General features: G+C 40.4%; 1 protein-coding gene across 1 annotated transcript in view; it reads left to right on the top strand.

Annotated features, from left to right (window-relative positions):
• The window catches only part of LOC146857060 (von Willebrand factor D and EGF domain-containing protein-like), a 1,714,722-nt gene that overhangs the window by 1,007,303 nt on the left and 685,979 nt on the right, over window positions 1-21,440 (top strand). Inside the window, 1 exon segment of the mRNA XM_085647013.1 lies at window positions 984-1,912. Within this exon segment, the coding sequence (XP_085503139.1) occupies window positions 984-1,912 (929 nt within the window).

The raw sequence follows: 21,440 nt of genomic DNA, 5'->3' as shown, positions 1-21,440 counted from the left end.
ATCTTTCTTATCTGCATTTTCAATCAAGATATTAATAAGACTCCTGCAACTATTTGTAAGTTCCTTTTCTCATAATCCCAACAGATCTGGTTCTAAATCTTAGATTTATGGCCATTTAACCTAGATTTATTTAGGGATAAGAAGTATGAATATAGGTAGGGAGTCGTGTATTGTTTATCAATTGTACTTCTCATAATGTAGTTGAATATTTAATGCATTATTTTTGAAAACTTATAAATATACACATATATTACATGGTGTTTATATATGTTTTAAATGTACAGCCCCGATGAAGTCCTAATGGATGAAACACATTGGCTGGGCTGATTAACTGTTGTGTAAAGGAATTCATAAATTGGATCTGGACATTAAATTTATGACTTCTGATGGATTGAATTTGATTGGATTGATGATGTATGAACTTTTTTGGGATGACGGAATTACACACTTTGAACTTTCATTTCTCTAATTGCGTCATACTTATTGTGATTATTTGTGATCCTTTTTCAGTTGTTGTTTAAATGTCTTGATATGACTCCTAAGCAGTGGGGTAATTAAAAGTTGAGCAAAAAAGCGTTCACAGATAAATATAGAAAGACACACTAATGGGATGCTAGACAGCCTACACTGCTTATTTTTCGTGTTTCACTTTATATTTTGCCTCTAAGTTAAGCCTGATGGCTTACTGCCAAGCTACCAGAGGGTTAAGCACAGGTTAATTCAGTGATTTTTGTGTTTGACCTTCACAAAGATTGTAAATGTTGCCTGAGTGGGGTGTCTACTCCTCTCAACCAATAACCTGATTTCCTACAGATGCCATATTTATAGTAAATCATTTTCTCCTCTGCTTTCCCCAAAGTTTTTCTTCTGCAAAAGGAAAGTCTAATTCAATTTGTGTCCCTCATCAATTTCCATTTTGATTTAGTTAAGGCTTTTCTGATGCAGCAGAAAAGTTTAATTCAATTTGTATTTGTTGTTTGCAGGATCACTCCAGGAAACAGTTTTTTTGAGAAAACTCCAGCACCCGTCGAAGAGGGGACTCGTAGACACTTCTGTGCCTGTCCAAAGTACACAGATTCCATCCACTCTACAAAAAACAAACATTCACTAAATAACTCTTCTCAGCTATCTTTGAGCTGTCTGTCAAATGATGATGTGGATTACACTTCAATTATTCCATATGTAGATGTAACATCAGAATATCCATCCTTCACAAAGATCCAGACTTTGAAAAGTGATGAAGCAAAGACACAATCAAATCCTTCTTACCACACAATTCTTTCTGAATCATATAACAATTATAGACTTAGTAAACACAAACAATTTTTACAACATAATTCGAAGTCTTCAGTGAAAAATGTTAGATCTGAAAATACTGATAACTCTGGAGGAGATAGATTGCTTTACAAAGCAAATGTGAAAGGAGATGCTGAAACAGTACCTTCTCTTGCAAGTCAAACTTTGAATCGCTTTGCATATCTTTTCCCAGATGATCATTTTGCTGTGAAGTGGCCAGTAATTGAGCCTTCATGGCCTACATTGAATGGTCTAACATCAGCGAAAGCATTGGAAGCCTGTGAACAAGCTCTTCTGAATTCTACTATTGGATTTGTCTGCAAGGACCTCCTCGGAAGTAGGCTTGATGAAGCAATCAACATGTGCCTTGTGGACCTGCAGCTCAAAGATGATTTAATATGGGTTGATGCGATGATACCCTTTTTAGAAAACGAGTGTGAAAGCAAAGTTCTTGAAAACAGAATCACTCCCCACCATTCAATGGGTGGCGATATTTATGAAGAAATAATCACAGCTCTACAGTGTCCCAATTTTTGCAATGGTAACGGACAATGTCTGGAGTCAGGATGTCGGTGCATTCAGAGCCACCTTTCTTATGACTGTAGTGCTATTGATGGTAAGTTAAATACTGAAGCAGTTTTGAATTTTTATTTCATAGATATATAATGGAACATTTTGAGTGTTTTTGAATATACACTTACTTGATTCATTTTTAATCAGATTGTGACGTAGAAAGATGGGAGAGGTATCATTGCAAAGGGGAGAATCTCCCCTTTCCAATGGTACCCTTGCCCTTGCCTGTCACGGGTACCTGGGCCTACCACACAAGTGAGGCACCATTTTTATTGGGAGACCTGGGGGAACGCTGGGTGGTGGGAAGTTTGTGTGAGCCCGGTGGTGCCACAACTTTCCCACACACAAATGTGTGAAAAAGTGATTTTTTCAGCTATAATTGAGTTTGCAAGGGAGTCTGGGTTAGGAAACATTGGGGGATCCACACAAGCCATACCTCCCTGGAAGCCCCCGGGTGTCTAGTTTACAGAAATGTGTGGGTTTGGTAGGTTTCCCTAGATGGCCGCCGAGCACGGGGCAAAAAACCCAGGTGACCCCCCCTGCAAAACCAGGTGGTTTTGAGCCATGCAATTTTCATGTTGTCTCACTACGTTTTGGGCACTTGCCTGTCGCGGGTACTTGGGACACCCACACAAGTGAGGCACCATTTTTATCGGGAGACCTGGGGGAACGCTGGGTGGTGGGACATTTGTGTGAGCCCGGTGATGCCACAACTTTCCAACACAAAAATGTGTGAAAAAAGTGTTTTTTTCAGCTAAAATTGAGGATTGCAGGGGATTCTGGGTAAGGAAACGTTGGGGGATCCACGCAAGCCATACCTCCCTGAAAGCCCACGGGTGTCTAGTTTTTAGAAATGTGTAGGTTTGGTAGGTTTCCCTAGATTGCCGCCGAGCTTGGGGCCAAAAACCCAGGTGATCCCCCTTGCAAAACCAGGTGGTTTTGAGATAGGCAATTTTGATGTCGCCTCACTACGTTTTGGGCCCTTGCCTGACGCGGGTACTTGGGCCACCCACACAAGTGAGGCACCATTTTTATTGAGAGACCTGGGGGAACGCTGGGTGGTGGGAAATTTGTGTGAGCCCGGTGACGCCACAACTTTCCCACACAAAAATGTGTGAAAAAAGTGATTTTTTCAGCTAAAATTGAGGTTTGCAGGCGATTCTGGGTTAGGAAATGTTGGGGGTTCCACACAAGCCATACCTCCCTGGAAGCCCCCGGGTGTCTAGTTTTCAGAAATGTGTGGGTTTGATAGATTTCCCTGGGTGCCGGCAGAGCTAGGGTTCATAAACTACATCTAGGCACTTTGCCAAAAAAGGGTCATTTTTCACTGCGAAATTGAGGTGTGACCACATTGCGTTTTGCGCTGTTTCCTGTCACGGGCACTAGGCCAACCCACACAAGTGAGGTACCATTTTTCTAGTAAGACTATGGGGAAAGCGGGGTGGGTGGAAATTTGTGGATCCACGCAGATTCAAGAACTTTCTACCACAGAAATGTGGGGGAAATGTGTTTTTTTGGACAATGTTTTAGGTTTGCAAGGGATTCAGGGTAACAGAACCTGGTGGAAGGCAGCTAAGTCACCCCATCCTGGATTCCTCTGGGTGTCTATTTTTCGAAAATGTATAGGTTTAGTAGGTTTCCCTAGGTGCCGGCAGAGCTAGGGTTAAAAAACTACAGCTAAGCACTTTGCCATAAAAGGGTCATTGTTCACTGCGAAATTGAGGTGTGTCTTCGTTGGGTTGTGCGCCGTTTCATGTCGCGGGCACTAGGCCGGCCCAGACAAGTGAGGTACCATTTTTCTCAGAAGACATTGGGGAACGCGGGGTGGGTGGAAATTTGTAGATCCACGCAGATTCCAGAACTTTCCACCACAGAAATGTGGGGAAAATGTGTTTTTTTGGACAATTTTTTAGGTTTGCAAGGGATTCTGAGTAACAGACCCTGGTGGAAGGCAGTCAAGTCACCCCATCCTGGATTCTTCTGGGTGTCTAGTTGTCACAAATGTATAGGTTTGCTAGGTTTCCCTAGGTGACGGCACAGCTAGGGTTCACAAACTACAGCTAAGCACTTTGCCAAAAAAGGGTCATTTTTCACTGCGAAATTGAGGTGTGACTTCGTTGGGTTGTGCGCCGTTTCATGTCGCGGGCAGGAGGCCGACCCACATAAGTGAGGTACCATTTTTCACGGAGGACTTTGGGGAACGCAGGGTGGGTGGAAATTTGTGGATCCATGCAGATTCCAGAACTTTCCACCACAGAAATGTGGGGAAAATGTGTTTTTTTTTATAATTGTTTAGGTTTGCAAGGCATTCTGGGTAACAGAACCTGGTGGGAGGCAGTCAAGTCACCCCATCCTGGATTTCCCTGGGTGTCTTGTTTTTAAAAATGTATAGGTTTGCTAGGATTCCCTAGGTGCCTGCAGAGCTAGTGTTCAAAAACTGCAGCTAGACACTTTGCAAAAAAAGGGTAAATTTTCATTGTGAAAATGTGGTGTGTTCACGTTGAGTTTTGAGCCATTTCCTGTCGTGGGCACTATGCTTACCCACACAAGTGAGGTACCATTTATATCGGGAGACTTAGGGTAATTCAGGTTTGTAAAGCAACTGTTATTACCTATTGATTTTTGATGCATTTCTGCCTTCCAAATGAAAGACATTGTGTAAAAAAAAAGTATTTTTGAAAAATGACCGATAATTCTCATGCTAGTATGAGTATTCCCAATTTCGAAAATGTGCAAATATGTACTGTTTCTAAACTCTATAATTTGTTCCCATTTCAGAAATACATAGGTGTCTTTCATACCGATTTTTCCATGTATACATTTTCCCACAATAATTGCTATATACCCGGAACATAATAAAAAACCATTGCAAATTGCTGCTCAGTTTTTGACTCTGGGTTCGTCGGGTTCTTGACGAACCTACAAGTCCTATATATTCCCACAACCAGAAAGGTCCAACGGATGTAACGGTATATTGCTTTCAAAGAGCTGTCATAATTAGAAGGAGTTACAGGTGAAAACGTTGAAAAAAAATGCAGTTTTTTTCAACTGTTTCAATTTTTCCTATATTTAACTGTTAGTTTCTATAAAGAAACCTTGATGGATCTACACAAATGACCCCTTGCTGAATTCAGAATTTTGTCTATCTTTCAAAAATGTATAGCTTTCCAGGGTCCATTATTGCTTTCACACCCATTTCTACCATTAACTGGAAGGAGGTTGAAAGCACAAAAAATTGCAAAAATAGGCTATGTCCCAGAAAAATGCCAAAACTGTGTAAAAAATGTTGGTTTTCTGACAAAAGTCTGTCATTCCCTAAAAGCTGGGAAAATGGTGATTTCAGCCCCACAAACACTTTTTTGATACCATTTGCAGAGAAAACCCGGACGCTTTCATTTGCAGCCGGTTTTTCCCATTTTTCACAAAAAAAACCAAAAGTTTGCTGTATTTTGGCTAATTTCTGGGACCCTTCCAGGGGAATCCACAAACCCTGGGTATCTTTAGAATCTCTATGATGTTGGAAGAAAAGGACACAAATTTGGTGTGTATACCTTATGTGGTCAAAAAGGTACAGGAGCCTAAGCGCGCACTACCCCAAATAGCCCAAAAAAAGCTTAGCACAGGGGGGGAAAAGGCCTAGCAGAGAAGGGGTTAAACCTGAGTACTCCCGGTGCTCAGGTTCGCTACAGTAGTGTATTTTGGGAAGGGGTTCCTTAAAGTAGCACAAATTGCTGTTGTTTCGGTAAATACTTTTGCAGCCATTGTAAATTAGAAAGTGCAAAACGTCTTGAGGCAGGATCACAAAACATTTTAACGGGGGCTGTTTCTTGTCTTTCGTGTTAAGTTATGGAAAGTGCTTGGTACAAACACGTTTTATTATCTTATGATGAAAACAGGTTTCTGGAGGTCATAATGTGTGACAAGAATATTTGCAAATGGTTTTCGCACTGGCGATGGGCTCTGTTTTTAGTGCTACTGTGAATTTTTGCTGCAAAATTAAGTTGTTGTGTTGCACTGTGATTGGTGTTTCGTTTTCTGTTTGGACTGTTTTATTGTGTCATCCACTGTTTTAATTGTGCTGTTCTCTTGTTTTGTGTACGTTGTTGTGCTTTATTCTGTTTGCTTTAGACATGCCAACAAATGCTGCTACATTTTCATAAAAAAAGCAGCAGAAACATGCCTTTAGAGTTTCAGTGACAAGCAAAGAGGCACCACTGTCTAAAGTGCTAAAACAGCACTGTTTTAGCTCTATAACTATTTACGACACCATTCTGACAAAACTGTGGTAGACACCACACGGGATGCTCACTTTATATTATACAGCCATGGGTGTTTATTGGTATGAAGCTGTGAAAGGCTGGTAGTGGAAATGAAGTAACTTTCCTTTTTTTGCCATGTGTATCTTTATTATTATGATGCATAATTTCCCAATTAATGTACACATACTGTATGCAATCGTGGCAGGAAACCTAAAATATATTATTAATGTAAGTGGGATTATCGCTGGTCTCTGAAATTACGGTGTAATCGTTATGAGTATCACAGTTTTGAGACATAACCTGGCCAAAGAACGTTTCCCTGTACCCTTTTTTATTACCTAAACATGCAGTTCTGCTGTTTTTTATTGAGTAAGTTTGCGATGCTGGTGCCACGCAGATCTGAAGCGTTGGTAATACAAAATGTGCCACATTAAACGCTTAGAGCAGAATATGTTACAGAGAAACACACTGAACATATTTTAGCCCGGTCTATTGGCTTTCCAAATGTATATTTTTTAATTTCGATAATTTAATGTTGATCCCGTGTATGCAGTGACTCGATAGCGTTTATTTGAAAAAATGTACTGTATCTGAATTGTGATAGATGTAAGTGCATGGTGAAAATGCTATTTAAAAACGATGGATCTTCAGTCTGCATGTGGGTGAATCCCTGAGAGTGTGTGTGTGTGCGTGCATACGTGCATGCGTGCGTGTGTGTGTTTGTGTGTTGCAGTAGAATTTATCTCTTAAACAATCCTTAAATATGAGTAAACTGTCCAATTAAGTGCAACAATAAGGGAGGGTATGTGAGGCAACAGAAAGTGTTAGGGCTACAAGAAATACTGGTAGAAGACCTGTTATTGCACCAAAAGTAAGTCATTTATCAATTGTAATAAATAATATTATTGTTCATCTTTCCAATGTGAATTATGTTATCTTGACTTTATTAGTTGAAATTCACGACATTAACTGTCTCACACTACGGGGTGAACGTGAATGCTGACTGAGGTCAGTGGGCGGGCTTCCTGATGTCTTTCCGGGACGCGCATCACGCTCATTAAGGAGAGCATGAGCACGCTCAGCGTCCTGAATGATTGCACTACAGAGACGACCACTTGTTGTGCTGTAAGAGCATGGTAGCACAAATGTGGGGAGTGGGGCTGCCAGGCAATGGTCAATTAACAGCGCGATACCGCCGGTCACGGCAAAGTACAGCGTAGTGCTGTGGCGATATGAGTGGTAGTTCCCCAGAGACTGGAGTTGTACAGAATACAACCAGTGATGCTTTTAGCATTAAACAAATGGACAGCGAGGCTGCAAAGGATTGGAATATTACCTAGCAGGATAGGTTTATGGATGTGAGGTGGGCACTCACTGATTACAGGGTGAATAGGAGTGACCCCCAGGAGACATGGTCAGTGCACATCAATTAAAATGTATGTACATATATCCACAGATTGACGAGCGGCGAATGTTACTTTCTGCAGGGGATGCGTTGCTAAAAGTGGTGTGTGCTCGCCTAATGGTGTGTTGTTAGTACGAACTCAGTTAGCAACCACCTGGTACATGCGCATGCATTGATGTCTTGGCAATATTGCCAGTAAACTACAATTTCAATGTGTCTTTAAATGTTTGGCACCATCTTTTTTTTATTGTTTGTCAATCACTACAGGTTGTGTTTGAAGCATCGGTGAGGTGGAGACCGGTCCCCAACCCCTGATGAAATTGCCGAAAATAAGTGGCAATGAAACATGTCGGCCTTTCCAACTGAAATGGTCTAACACATGCCGTTCTTTTAATTTGAGTGTGATCACTGCAATCGATAAAGTATGCATACCTGCAAGTGAGTCACAACTCACTTTAGCTTGGAGAAGCAACTTTCATCTTTCGCACCACGGGGTCCAATTGGCTAAGAATGACATAAGCATCAATATTGCATTCTCTTCCACTTTCTTTTCTTTTCTTCACCTCTAAAAGTTAGGACACTACCTTTTTTCTTTCTTCACCGTCATGAAAGTTACCAATGATGATAGTGTGAGGAAAATGGTGAGTACCAACCAGCAGCTCCCTTGGTGATGCTTACGTGAGGTATTTTCTGACCTCTCACACTTTTTTCTAGTTTCGCTCATGAGATGAGGTGTTATTTGGTGTATTGCAAACATTTTAAATTCGAATATTGGGAACTTGGTATGACTGGCATCTTGGCGAAGCCAGCTTCTTGCCAGGGATAGTTTCAGACTGCCCCTGGTACTCTAAAAAAGAATAGTATTCCCCCATAATCAGGTCTTGTGTATTATGGATCCTTCTGCAGTAATCTGATGAGAGAGTCTGTTCCCTTTCCCAACACCAGAGTCTTCCAGTAAACCAAGTATTTATTGTGAGGCACTGCCATTTTTGTATCCACTTTCTTCCCTGTTCATGCATTTTCCTAAAATAAAAGACATGAGTGGCCTTTCTCATTGCGGTACTCTACCTACTATCTTTGGGATTGACTTTGGACAGTTAAAATACATTGGTGCTCTTTTTGGGGGGAGTAAATATGTTACATTGTTACTGAAGGAGGTATCTGTGGGAGCAGTTAAAGAGATCGAGTGGTTCTGACCACAGCCACATTGCTTACCGTAGAGGCTGTCGTTAGAGATTGTTTATCAGCCTGTCAGTTTTCTCTGCTTTGAAAAAACAGCCCTTGCAAGTGAAATTTTGCGATATGTGCTCTGAGCAGTAAGTTTAATCAGCACTGAGGCCCATTATTAAATGGTTTGCGCCCTGCTGGCTGCTCATCGAAAGCATCCACATGAGATTGTGAGAAGACAGCCATGGGGATGGAGTGTGAAGCATGTACATCATTACTTATTTATATTGAAGTTTGTAGAACTCAAATATGGTATTGGAGGTGTCAAAATCAGTGGTTGGTGCCAATAAACTTGGCTACCTGGTGTAGGCAGAGCTTTTGCCAAACTGCCCTCTAAGCGGAATGCGGAATGACAAATACTCCATGAACTTCACCGGTGGAGCTGAGTTTACCGCACACCCCTACCTCAAAGATAGGTTATCTCAGGCTCGTGCAATTCATACATTGAGTTATCAGCATGATGGAATACACGTTATAGGAAATTCTCTGGCAGATGAAGCTGCCAAATACAGTTTTGAATGCATCAGTTGCTGCAAATACTCATTCTTATTATACAAGGGTAGATGAGGATATACTGGCTGCCGTTAGGCTACACATGACAGCATCCCTTTGCCTAGGGGCTTTTCAGCTAAATATATTTGCTATTTAATTGAACACAGTTTTCCCATTGCTACAATTCCGTGAATTTTTGATTGTGTGATTTCTAACCAAGAACACAGATTAGCCTTAGTGATAGCTGCACATAAAGGTGTTGCTTCTGTACATGCAGGTGTGGTGGCCACAATTTCCTTCGGTGGCATTGCTTGTACAAACAAGCCAAGACAAATGTCCTTTTTTTTGACATTTGTCAACAAATTAAGAGTTTCACCATTGCTTGCCCACTGCAGACATACTTGTTGATTTGAAACACACCTTTTGGCTGCATTTATTTGGACCCTTGTGGTCCTCTTAATTAGGATTATGATTTAGAATTATCCTACTTACAGTTGATTCTTGCTCAAGGTTTCTCTGAGTGTGGCCACATCTTTCGGCTAATGCTCTCAATGTTATTAAGGACGTGCAAGTCTTTATCAGAACATGTGTATGCATTACATTCCACTCAGACCAGGGCCCTACTTTTGCCTCAAAACATAAAGGGAATCTATGGCCTCCCTGGGTGTAGAGGTACATTACTCCTCCGCTTATCATACCAAGGGAAATTTGGTGGTGGTGAAGATTAACCATGACATAAAGCAATCCTTAACAGCTAGAGTATTAGGTTCAGGACGTAGTTGGATCCACAACTTACATGGGGTACAAAGAGCACTTAATAATCTCCCTAAAAGATCTCAAGTTGCCAGACACCACACAAGGTCGTTTTTGGCATCAAAATTAATGTTCCAGACCATAACGGTCTAGACATCAAGGCCACAGCCATTTCCTTTGATGTAAATCATTTTCAGGTGCCTTACAGGATTTACAAAACATCATAGAGATGAGGCCGTCATGAAAAGGGTGATGCAGAGGTAACAAAAAAAAGGGCCCTAACAGAGCCCTCTGCCACTCCTGGGCCTGGGGTGGCATGTAGTGTCCCCTTGTATTTGCATCACCAGTTCCTTCACGGTGTGGCATGTCTGCCACACATGCGGGAAGGTGCAGTCAGCGGTCTGAGAGTGGCAGTCTGCATGTCAGGCTCTTCAATGAGCCTGACATGAAGACTGCCACTGTCAGACTGCCCTAGTGCCGCCTGCCTGACCAGGATGTAACTCCTAATCTGCTGGGTGGCAGCACAACTGCTTTGGCGATACTACAGCGGATGGTGCGTTGCACCATCCACTGTCGGACCACCAAATTCATAATCACACCCCTAGTCTTCTGACAATATATGTATCATTGACAAGGAATTCTAATTAGTAACACATTACCATGTTAGCCTAAGAAATGTATGTACATTTGCCATCGTTAAGTAATGCTTCGAAATTAATTTGGAATGTTTCTGTGGATAACCAATACTTGTGCCCCTCTTTTTCTTCCTAGCTGTTGCTTCCCTGTTCATCCAAACTTTAGAGGGTGTGTTATGCCAATGATGAATAATTGTTTCACATGACATAAAAGTTAGTATGCATAGAGGTTTAATACTGATGTTCTGTTATCTATGTATGTAAGATTTTAATGCGTACGATGAAAAAACATTCCCAATAGATATAGAATTTAGGTAAATGGAGTATCAACAATTTCAGTAAAACTCATTAGGTGAAAAGCAGACTAAATTGAGATAAGTTGAAAGCTACAAGTAAACGTTAACAAAATTAAAAGAGTATAAACAGTTAGTATTGAACGTTCAACAATAATTAATTATGCCTGATTCCAGATTTCAAATCTGGACAATCCGGCTCATAATTATTTAACACTGTGTGTTACTCTGATTTGTTGACTGTCTGCAGATGAACCAAACAAATATAAACATTTTACAGTATAGGCAATACATGTAATGTGTAGCTCTGCATCCTTTTGCACAAAAATTAATATACATAGCTCCTTATTAATTCTAGTAAATTAATTAAAAAAAATTCTTCGCTTTGTGGAAGAAACCAGGATTCTATCAGACTTTTTCAAATTAAACCCTGTGGCCTCATACTTTAGAACTGAAATATGTATTAATCTTCTTCCAGAGAGTTTGGATCCAAGTTACTCTTGAGAGATAACTGTTGTTTGTACCTGAGTTATAATTCTTAGAACTTTCAAATCAAAAGCAACTTTAATTGTTGATCTTGGGATTTGTTTATATATTTCAGTTTTCATAATTGATGGCACCCTCTAAAATAGGCAGTCAGATGAGATAATGTTGTCAAAGCATTTGCTAATAAATGATTGTGAACAAATAACCAATATAAATATTTCCTTAACAATAATATGCCTACGGGAGTTGTGCTACAATTAATCAAATAAGTAGTGAGATGGACGGTGTCAAGGCAAGAAAGAGACTTCAGTCCAATTTGACAAATATTCGATCTTAGTATTTCAACATTTCTGGCTTAACCCACTAATCTTTTAATAGTGCTGTGAAGATCTGTACACCCTGGACCCGATTCACAGAACTAACTTAAGACAAAATCCTAAACTTACTACTTTTGGTATTCACAGAAGTTAGGATTTTTTCTTAGGTTTGTCTTAAGACAAACTTAAGACAGACTTAAGACAGACTTAAGATAGACTTAAGACAAACTTAAGACAGACTTAAGACAGACTTAAGGCCGACTTAAGACAGACTTAAGTTAGGATTTTGTCTTAAGTTTGTCTTAAGTCTGTCTTAAGTCTATCTTAAGTTTGTCTTAAGTTTGTCTTAAGTCTGTCTTAAGTCTGTCTTAAGTCTGTCTTAAGACAAACTTAAGACAAAATCCTAACTTCTGTGAATACCAAAAGTAGTAAGTTTAGGATGTTGTCTTAAGTTAGTTCTGTGAATCGGCCCCCCTGTAGTTAATTTGGAGATTTTGGTATTCCAGGACAATTCTTTTGTTCATAAAAACATTTGACTGTGTACTCAGTAACTTGTTCATTGGTGAGAGGCAGTCGTGGCCAGTACAGGTAAGCGCATTGGGGCGGGGTGGGGAAGGGGGATTTGACAGACAGCAGTATAGAATTCATTTTAAATTTTCCCTATTCCATCGTCTGTCGGCTTTCCCCCTCCCACCTCACCCTGCACCGTCCACCGCCCTTACCTGCACCAACCACCACTGTTGAGAGGGTTAATCAGCCACTTAAAGCCAGGTTTACAGGCACTGATTTCAATTATTTTTGTTTTGGCCAAATTAATTTGGAGACTATTATTCACATTACAAGGTCTTTTCAATTGCCTCAGAATGCCTATTTGCATCTTTGATAAAATAACAAGGTAATTAGCATATGCTTGGTGGGTTATCCTTTATGATCTTTGTTAGAAATTGGGTCTCTAGTTAGCAGAGGTATGCACCCTGTCCAAGTAGGTGTCAAAATCCTAGTTAGGGTAAGCTAGATAACCTGTGCTCACCATCTGATAGCTTGGCACAGACTAGTCAGGCTTATCTAAAGAGGCTCTGTGTAAAGTATTTGTGCAGCACACACAAACACACACACACAGAGTAACATAATGAAAACACCACAAAAATACTCCACACAGAATAATAGAGAATAAGTATATAAGTAAAACAAGACCAAAACTACAAACTTCCAATTAGGAGAACTAGAGATATGAATTTTCAAAAATTACATCAAAATCTGGTGCTTAGAGTCAGTGGCTTTAAGGGGTTACTTGAGGTCGCACTAGACTGGGGTAAATTAAAAGTTTAGTCCGACCACGAAGGAGAGCAGGTCAGCTAAAGGAATCAGAGAGGTACCGCTAACAAAGTACCTTGGATGGAGCAAGCATCGACGTTGAAGACTTGATGTGGGAGTCAAGGAGACGCCTTGTTGTCGTAGATCCCATGGATGGAGGCGAAGCGTCGGTACTGATCTGAACAGTCGATGAAGGCTTTGGCATCAATCCCCTTTATGATGCATGCGCTGCGTCATCAGGAAACTGCTCTGTCCATTGTTGTTGAGCCGTGCAGTCTGTTGAGGCGATATCATTGATCAGGTCCTGTGTCGGCGTCGAAGGGAATGTGTCAGTTCTAATCAGTGCAAAGTCACTTTTGATGGTTCTGGACAGCAGAAAGCATGTTTCAAAAGCCCAGAACTGGATTGGCACCACTTAGCAGTACAGGACTCACAGATGACAGAATCCAGGTGCTAATGCAGATTTAAAGGAAGTCATTGATGGCCCTGATACTTCAGAACAGGGGGCAAGCCGGTAGAGTCACTCTGGCTTTAAGTCAGGTGGGTCCACTCCTTGTCCTCAGCAGGAAATCCTTGCAGCACAGTAGTCCTTACTCCGGACAGAGTTCTTCACAGGTCCAGCAGTGTACTGTCTCGGTAGGGTCATACCCCCAGTACTTATACCCAAATGTGCCTTGTAAATGGGAGTGACTTAAAAGCAGGTACTTGAAGTGCACAGGTCCCCCTTTCATCCCAGCCTTGGCTCCAGACTATGTGGGAAACAGGACACTGCCTATTCAGGTGTGTCAGCTCCCCCTCTTTCTTACTTCCCAGGAAGAGCTATCATAATCTAGATGAATGCAGATCAATACTCTATCACACCCACCCTTCATGTGTTTGTGGCTGTCTAGAGGGAATGCACAAAGTGTAGCTGCCACCCACCACAGATGTGTATTGTACACTGGCTGCAAAGCACACCAAGCAGCACGAGCAGAAAAATGCCCACCTTCTTAAAGTGCGCTTACTAAAACAGTAATGTTAAATCCAACTTTACCTGTAGAAATGATTAATCATTACGATTCCAAACATGTGAAACATGATGCAGCTACACCTTTCTATGCAGGAATTACAGCTTAAAAGTGTTTTAAGGAATTCCCAATGCCAGCCTATGAGAGGAGTAGGCTTCACAGTACTGAAAAGCGAATTTCTAATGTTTGTCACTACTAGGACATGTAAAACGTACAAGTCCATGTCCTACCTTCTACCAACACAGCACCCTGCCCTTAAGGCTACCTAGGGACTACATTAGGGATGACATGTGTAATAAAAGGGGAGTTTAAGGCTTGGCAAGTATTTTTTAATGCCAAGTCGAACAGTAAACTGCACGCACAGGCCTTGCAATGGCAGGCCTGAGACAGATTTGACATGCTACTTGTGTGGGTGGCATAACCAGTGCTGCAGGCCTGATAATACCATTTAAATTACATGCCATGGGGATGTGGTATACCACTTTACAAGGGACTTATAAGCAAACTAAATATCCTAAGTCATATATACACCAAAGTCACCATGCTTAGAGGAGAAGCACATGCACTTTATCACAGGTTAGCAGTGGTAAAGTGCTCAGTCCTAAGACCAACAACAACATAAAGCAAAAAGAGGAGGTAAGGCAACAAAAGGTTTGGGGTAAGAAGATTCAAATTATGACAGGTCTAAAAATCCTATCTTTGGAGGTAAAACATTCAAATGGTCAAAGCAACCTGGATAGCCATACACAACAAAAATAAAAAAAGGTGCTAGGATATATTTCTGCTAAAGACCATTTGTCATTTTTTGGGGGGTAAAATTGCACCCATCTTATAATTTTACTTGGACTCATGAGTCAGAATGTAACCTAATTAGGAAATAACGTAATGTCTGGTCAATTCCATATGAATGTAACTTTGACAAGAGTTGATTCCGATCACCTTTGTCAAAGGCAGTAGAATGGCCCATAAATCAAATAATAATATTATTACTACTGCCTTTTATTTCTCCATTTCCTAATGAAGTCAAATCCTGTATGTTTTCATTTGTAGAGTAGTGTGGATGAAAACTAAATACCATTAGTAGTTTCCTTTCAGATACCCTGAATTCATGTTTTAAGCAGTAATTTGGCAAATAATGAAAATCAAGCACGGCAATCAGATGGCAATGTCCAGGCTCAGACACTGTTTATTAATAGGCTAGAAGATCGAGGCTTTCTAGGATAAGGGAATTGTCTCGCGACAGAAAATATTTTAAACAATAGACTCAACTATTCATACCATTCACTGGGAAAACGTTTTTGAATAGCTACTGGAATCACATTACAAGACCTGTATCTTGAGATGATCTAGAATACTTCAATAAAGGTACAATCATGTTTTTAGGGACTGTAGTGTGCATCAAATTAGTATTTAATTAGTTAAAGCATGGGTTTTTTGTATTCTTGAATTAACTTTTTTTTTATGAATACCATGCAACATAGAGTGTGGGGTAAATTGTTTTAACATTTATGTGTTTACTTCTAAAATCATCCAAATTACAAATTTTATTTAAGTCCCTAGGTTTAGTTCACTTAAATAAATCAAGTCTGACGATAAAATTGGCAGGACTTGGTAGAGGCTTCGAATAGAAACAATATGTCTTCATTGTATCAAATAATTGGCCACAGCAGTCCAAAAGCACGTACTCTGACCTCACATCACTTCCAACGGCAGGCATGGGTTCATCACTTTACTGACGTCTATTCTACACCCCACTTTGACCAGATGTCATGCAGTATAGATCAGTTTACTTCAGCCAGTAGTAGTTCAGAATCGCCTGGTGAGTAGTTATTTTCACTAAACGATCCTAGAGAGATGATAGTGTCCTTAAAGTTGTGGCAAGCACCAGGTCTGAATCTTCTTCATAGGAACCTTCAGCAATAGGAGATTGAGATCTGGATCCAGTATTTTAATATATTGTCAAATACCATAATGTAAGGTGCACTTTTTCCTGACTCCTAGAGGAGGGCTAAAATAATTCTGATCTATAAAACAGGTGCAAGATCCGACCCCAGCAATTATAGGCCTATTAACCTAATATATATTCCCCAACAGCTGCTCTGTTGCCAGATCCTCTCCAAAATCCAGCACCGGGGATTATACAAAAACATCTTATCCCCATTCTAGGCTGAGGTTAGATCGAAAGTTTTTAGGCTCATGTTGATCCTTTGGAAATGCATTAAAATCCAATTGGATTCCTATAGACATGGGACCCAGGATCTAATTCGGCTGAACCGGACTTTAACTCTTCCGTGGCAGTGCCATATAAAAAATGGCTGTCTGATTTGGGGATGGTTATAATATGAGCGAGCCCCCTTTCTATCAATTTGACAGCTAAAGAACTAGCTAAAAAACTGTACATAACATCTCAACTCTAAAAGCGATAGCCTTACAGGAAAGTTTATGGTTAATGAACCTACTACAATATTCGAGCTATACCATGATGAGGTTACTTCACAATGGGCTAAAACACTTTTTATTAAGTTCAGGGTTGGTGCGCTGTTCTTGAACCATTACACCTGGAAATAGAATAAGGGTAATACCAGATACTAAATATTGTACTTTATCTACTGATTGGGTGGAAACCATTGAACAGGTCCTGTTTAGTTGCCCACTGTATGCGTGCACTAGATCTACATGGCTGAAGCCCTACTGCCATAACTTGGGATTTCACCATATGTCCCCTGAATCCTTACTATGGATATGGCTAGGGTACCGATCTTCTGCTTGAGTTTTTTTTTCCTTGCAGGTGTAGTGATTAGGAAACAACTGGGGTTACTGTTTTAGTTGTTGTTTTCTTTTTTGAAGCTGGCACTCATTAGTTTAGCTGCACTTAAGGGGCAAACCGAGAAGCAGGTTTGGGTGTACTGGATAAAGTTTTGTTGGTCATTCTCCTTGTACTCTATTTATTGTTTGTTTATTTTTTACTGGTCAATCATATTAGTGATTGTAATTTGTACCCATGGAATTTCTCACAAGGTATTGTTTTCAGTCCTCAATGGATGTTGAAACAGCCTAGTACATTGCATATGTGCACATTCTTATTATGATAATTTAAGGGGGGGTTTATCTGGAATTGGTTTTAACTCTAGCTACATCTCCTGTTATATCTGTAAGGGAATTTAACTTGGTTGATTTATGAAACTCGTGTATGCTTACATTTTGTAAATAGAAAAAGGAGACAGAAATGCTGCCAGGACATGGTGGACCCGGAGAGATTTTTGTTCCTCCATTGGTGTTTCAAGTTGTCTTTATATTTCCATTGTGTTAAAATACTATTAAATCTTGCAAATATACAGGTTATTAGTGATAAATATAATGCATGTTGCATGTTTTATCTGTTTTTTTTGCTTTTATGGTCCAGGGACCGAAATAAAGTATATGACTGACTGCCATGTTTTAACCTAAGCAATACAGTAATTCTCTTTTAATTTCAAATTTTAGATGCTTAATAGAAGAATCTATAAGGACAATTATTTTTAGTTTACAAACTTGTTATATTGATCTTTTATACAGCCTTTTCACATTTTGAATTCATAATGCAAAACTGTTACAAGATTTAAATGGTGAATAATCAAATATGGGCTTGCTACCATCACAACTTAGCCACTTCAGTACTGATGGCATGAAAAGCTCCCAAATTTCCAAAAAATGATTCATGTAAATCTCTGTAGTCCAGTAAGTTACTGAAATCACTGATACACTTTCGAGAAAAGAGATCTCTTAGTTGAGTCAAAAATAAATTATTACATTGTATTTGGTAGTCACCAATTACAGTAATAGAGTTAGGAAAGCAGGCAGTCTCCGTCAGATATTAGTTAAATACCCAGAATAAAGTGATGTGTTGTAGATGAGAATAACTTTCTGGGCTTGCTATATTTTTAAATCTCTACAAAGGTAAAAGTCTGTGATATTACTTGTGAGTAGACCAAAACAGAACTAACCCAATTAGGAACATGAGTAAACTGTACTGGTGTGCCTGCCATTTTAAATAAGGTAACCCAGAACATAGAAAATTGAAGGAATAATTTTATTGTGAGCAATATTACATTGTTTTCTAATGGCAGACCATTAGGATGTTATAGTAAAAATCAGGACAGTCATTGAAACAGCTGGTCACCGGGTCAAATAGCAGGTCTGAATTGTGGAAGCCTGTGATAAAGAAAAGGCATTATTATTATGGGTGGGCGGAATTCACTTTTGCAAATTATCGCGAAAATGTTAAAAATCTCCGCAAACACGCAGAAATATCGCGAAGATGCAGAAGTTTTATTCCCGCCCGTTCGCGGTATTTTCTGCTTGGTCGCGGCTCGCCAACTTACCCATGCGGTTGCTCGCGTGCGCGGCCATCTTGTTTTCACTTGTCTCGCGGTGCATGATCAGGAGAAGAAAGACGTGGTCGCGCGACGCATGACGTTACTGCGGGCGCGAACTGTCGCGAGACAGCGCAAATGGCTACCAACAATACAACATCTCGTGGAGAACGCGACCGGATCGGGAAAACTTTCTTCAGGTAAGGCGATCGCGCGCACGCGAGATTGTAATATTTTACAGCGCGAGCAAGAAACACATTATCGCTAAGCTGCGGAATGCGGAAATTTTGACATCTTCGCGCTTTCCGCGGAATGCGAAAATGCCAAATTATCACAATTTCCGCGAACGGAATGGAATTTTGGCCCAGGCCTAATTATTATACATTGATATTAAAAAACCAATCACTTTCAAAATGAGACCTAAGATAGCTCTGCACTTGACAATTGGCAATGGCCAGTATACATTAATTATAACAAGCAAGTGAGGAGGACTCTACTATAACTGAAGAGAAACTATTTACAGAGAGGTACATAGACTTAACCAATAGTGTTTTCTCTGAAAGTATATTTTTGAGCTAAACTTTGTGTTTTCATATGTCTCTCATATAAAATGGCAAGAGTTCTTCTCACCCTGTTTAATGGTCATCATTTTATAAACTTTAGAAGGATTAAAGTCTTATTTGATGACGCAAGAATTCGAATCAGCAACAAGCATTTATCACACTTAACCATTTTGAAAGATGGTGTTTGGGCCAAGGTAAACCATCTTCCACTCTAAATGTTGGAGGAGTGATTCATCTCGCAACACGGTACTTGCAGAATAGCAGGCAACCTTCACTGAATGAGCAGCAGAGTTCTTTGAACATTAATTCAATAAAATTATTATTAACATACTACTTTTCTGAAAAACATCACAATGGTGAAGGCCAAGGATAATATGTACTTCCCTGAATACTCAGAAATCATCACAACAGGTTTACAGAAGATTTGAAAGGTATTCTCACTACAGTATTGAAACTGCGACTAGACCATGGCTTCAAATTTGCGTTCCAGAAGAGTATTTCTGAAGACCCCACATTCTGTTAGTCAGCTTTTCTGTACATCCAAGAAAAATTGGAAGACAATGACCCTGCTCCAATAACAACAGTGTAGCCTGAACTGCCAAGCCAGGTCCTCCCTAAAACCGGAAGACAAACAAGCCAACCAATTGCTTGTATTCCCTTCTGAAGGCGACTTCACCATGCATTATGGTACTGAGTCAGTACTGAGTTGCATAAGGTGGGTCTTTGTCTTAATTGCCACAGTGGGTAAAATGCAATAGACTGTAATGCTTCCCCAAGTGATTGCCAGTAGTTGGACTATTTGCAAGCATTTCCGATCACCTTATGAGTATTTGAAGTAACACCTGAAATGGCCCAGAGTTTGCTCAGATATGGGTCCTTTGCCCACTGTGCTATAAAATCCCAGCTTTACCTCACAGACACGCCATAATCGTTCCGAGGTTGCTTATGTTCCCTTCTGGAGGAGGTTTTTCCTGGCTATTTGGAGAGGATAATTCTATGAAGAAGAGGGACAGTACTGTTTTGCATAAGGTCTCCCTTTGTCTAGAGTAGCATGGTTTGTGAAAACTATGAGCTGGAATGTTACCCTGAGCTATTAGCAAGCATTCCCCCATCACCCTTTGTGTAATTGATGTAACACAGTAATTTGCCTAGGGTATGATCAGACATGCGTCCCTTGCTCACTTTACCATTATATCTAAGCTGTTCCTGACTGATGACTAACAAAGACTAACAGGGCTGAAACCAGTGTGGGGTTGCTTGTGTTACCTTCTGGAGAGGGACTCGTCTGGCAGTGTGGGATAGATTGTATATGGGGGATATTCCTTGTTCACTATTTAAATTATGGCGACATATCAGCAGCCAAAAAGCAGCAGCAAACAGAGAATGTAGACAGATAGGTGGTATCTGGGACCCTGAGGGAGGGAAACATACAGCGTTCACTTAGTTTCTGGGGGCACAGTGCAGTGTGGCACTGGCAGGAGGTATATTGAGTGAGATACTGTGTAATATGGGTTCTGTGGAATGGGGAACAAAAGCAGGAGATAGGTAAATAATGCATCTGGGGAATTCACAGGAGGAGTTCACTCTGCTGGACTACGCATAAACATACTTTTCCATATTATTCACCGAGCACAGCACATTTAGGGCATTGTTGCTTAATGGTCCCATGTCATGAGTGGCCCCTTCAGCCACATTAACATTTTAGTCACCAGCACAATGCATCTTGGTAGTTTTAATTTTTAACATGTTAAGCGGTACTTTACGTGGTCATGGTCCTGTCTCTACAGGGCCCTCATTCCTTACTCAACAGTGTTGACTCAGCAAAATAAATCTGGAAGCCCAAAATAATAATCTGTGAGATAGGCTTGGAGTCTGTACTTGACTGAAGTCAATGTAGAGAGGGACTGGAGAAGGAAGCAGCAGTGTAGATTATTCAGGGGTTTCATAAAGTAACTGTGAGAAATTAGGATGTTGGTTGACTGGGGGTGAACCCTTTTCAAGCAACTTTGCTCTCCATGCCACTGGATTCAAGCTATCCTGGCTGAAGATGGGTGAAACCCCGAAACCGGTCCTAGGATGCTTGTTTCCAGTCCAGGGAGGACCTGGCTTGGCAGTTCGGGCTGGACTGTTCCCATGAGGCACAGGGTCAAGACTGATTTGCAAATGGCTGGGTTCAAACTGGAATGGCATGGTGAGCAAAAAAACTATGGATTTAGGCCCAGATCTCTGTACTGGGGTGAATGTATGACATTGTTCTGCATTCTGTCCATCAACTGTTGTTTTTGCCTTTTCAACCAACAGAGTAAATTCCTTGTATGGTGAAACATAAAATGTCACTAAATTAACCTATGCTTAAAGCTTTGTAGCTTGGAACAAAAAGCAGTCAGGATTAACTTAGAGGTTATGTGTAAAGTATATATGCAGCACCATCAACAGTAATAGACTGAAAGCAATACACAAGAAAAATC

Source organism: Triturus cristatus, chromosome 3_2 (assembly GCF_964204655.1).
Source record: "Triturus cristatus chromosome 3_2, aTriCri1.1, whole genome shotgun sequence".
Taxonomy (NCBI): domain Eukaryota; kingdom Metazoa; phylum Chordata; class Amphibia; order Caudata; family Salamandridae; genus Triturus; species Triturus cristatus.
Note: the sequence above shows the minus strand (reverse complement) of the source record. Positions and strands in the feature narration are given on the sequence as shown.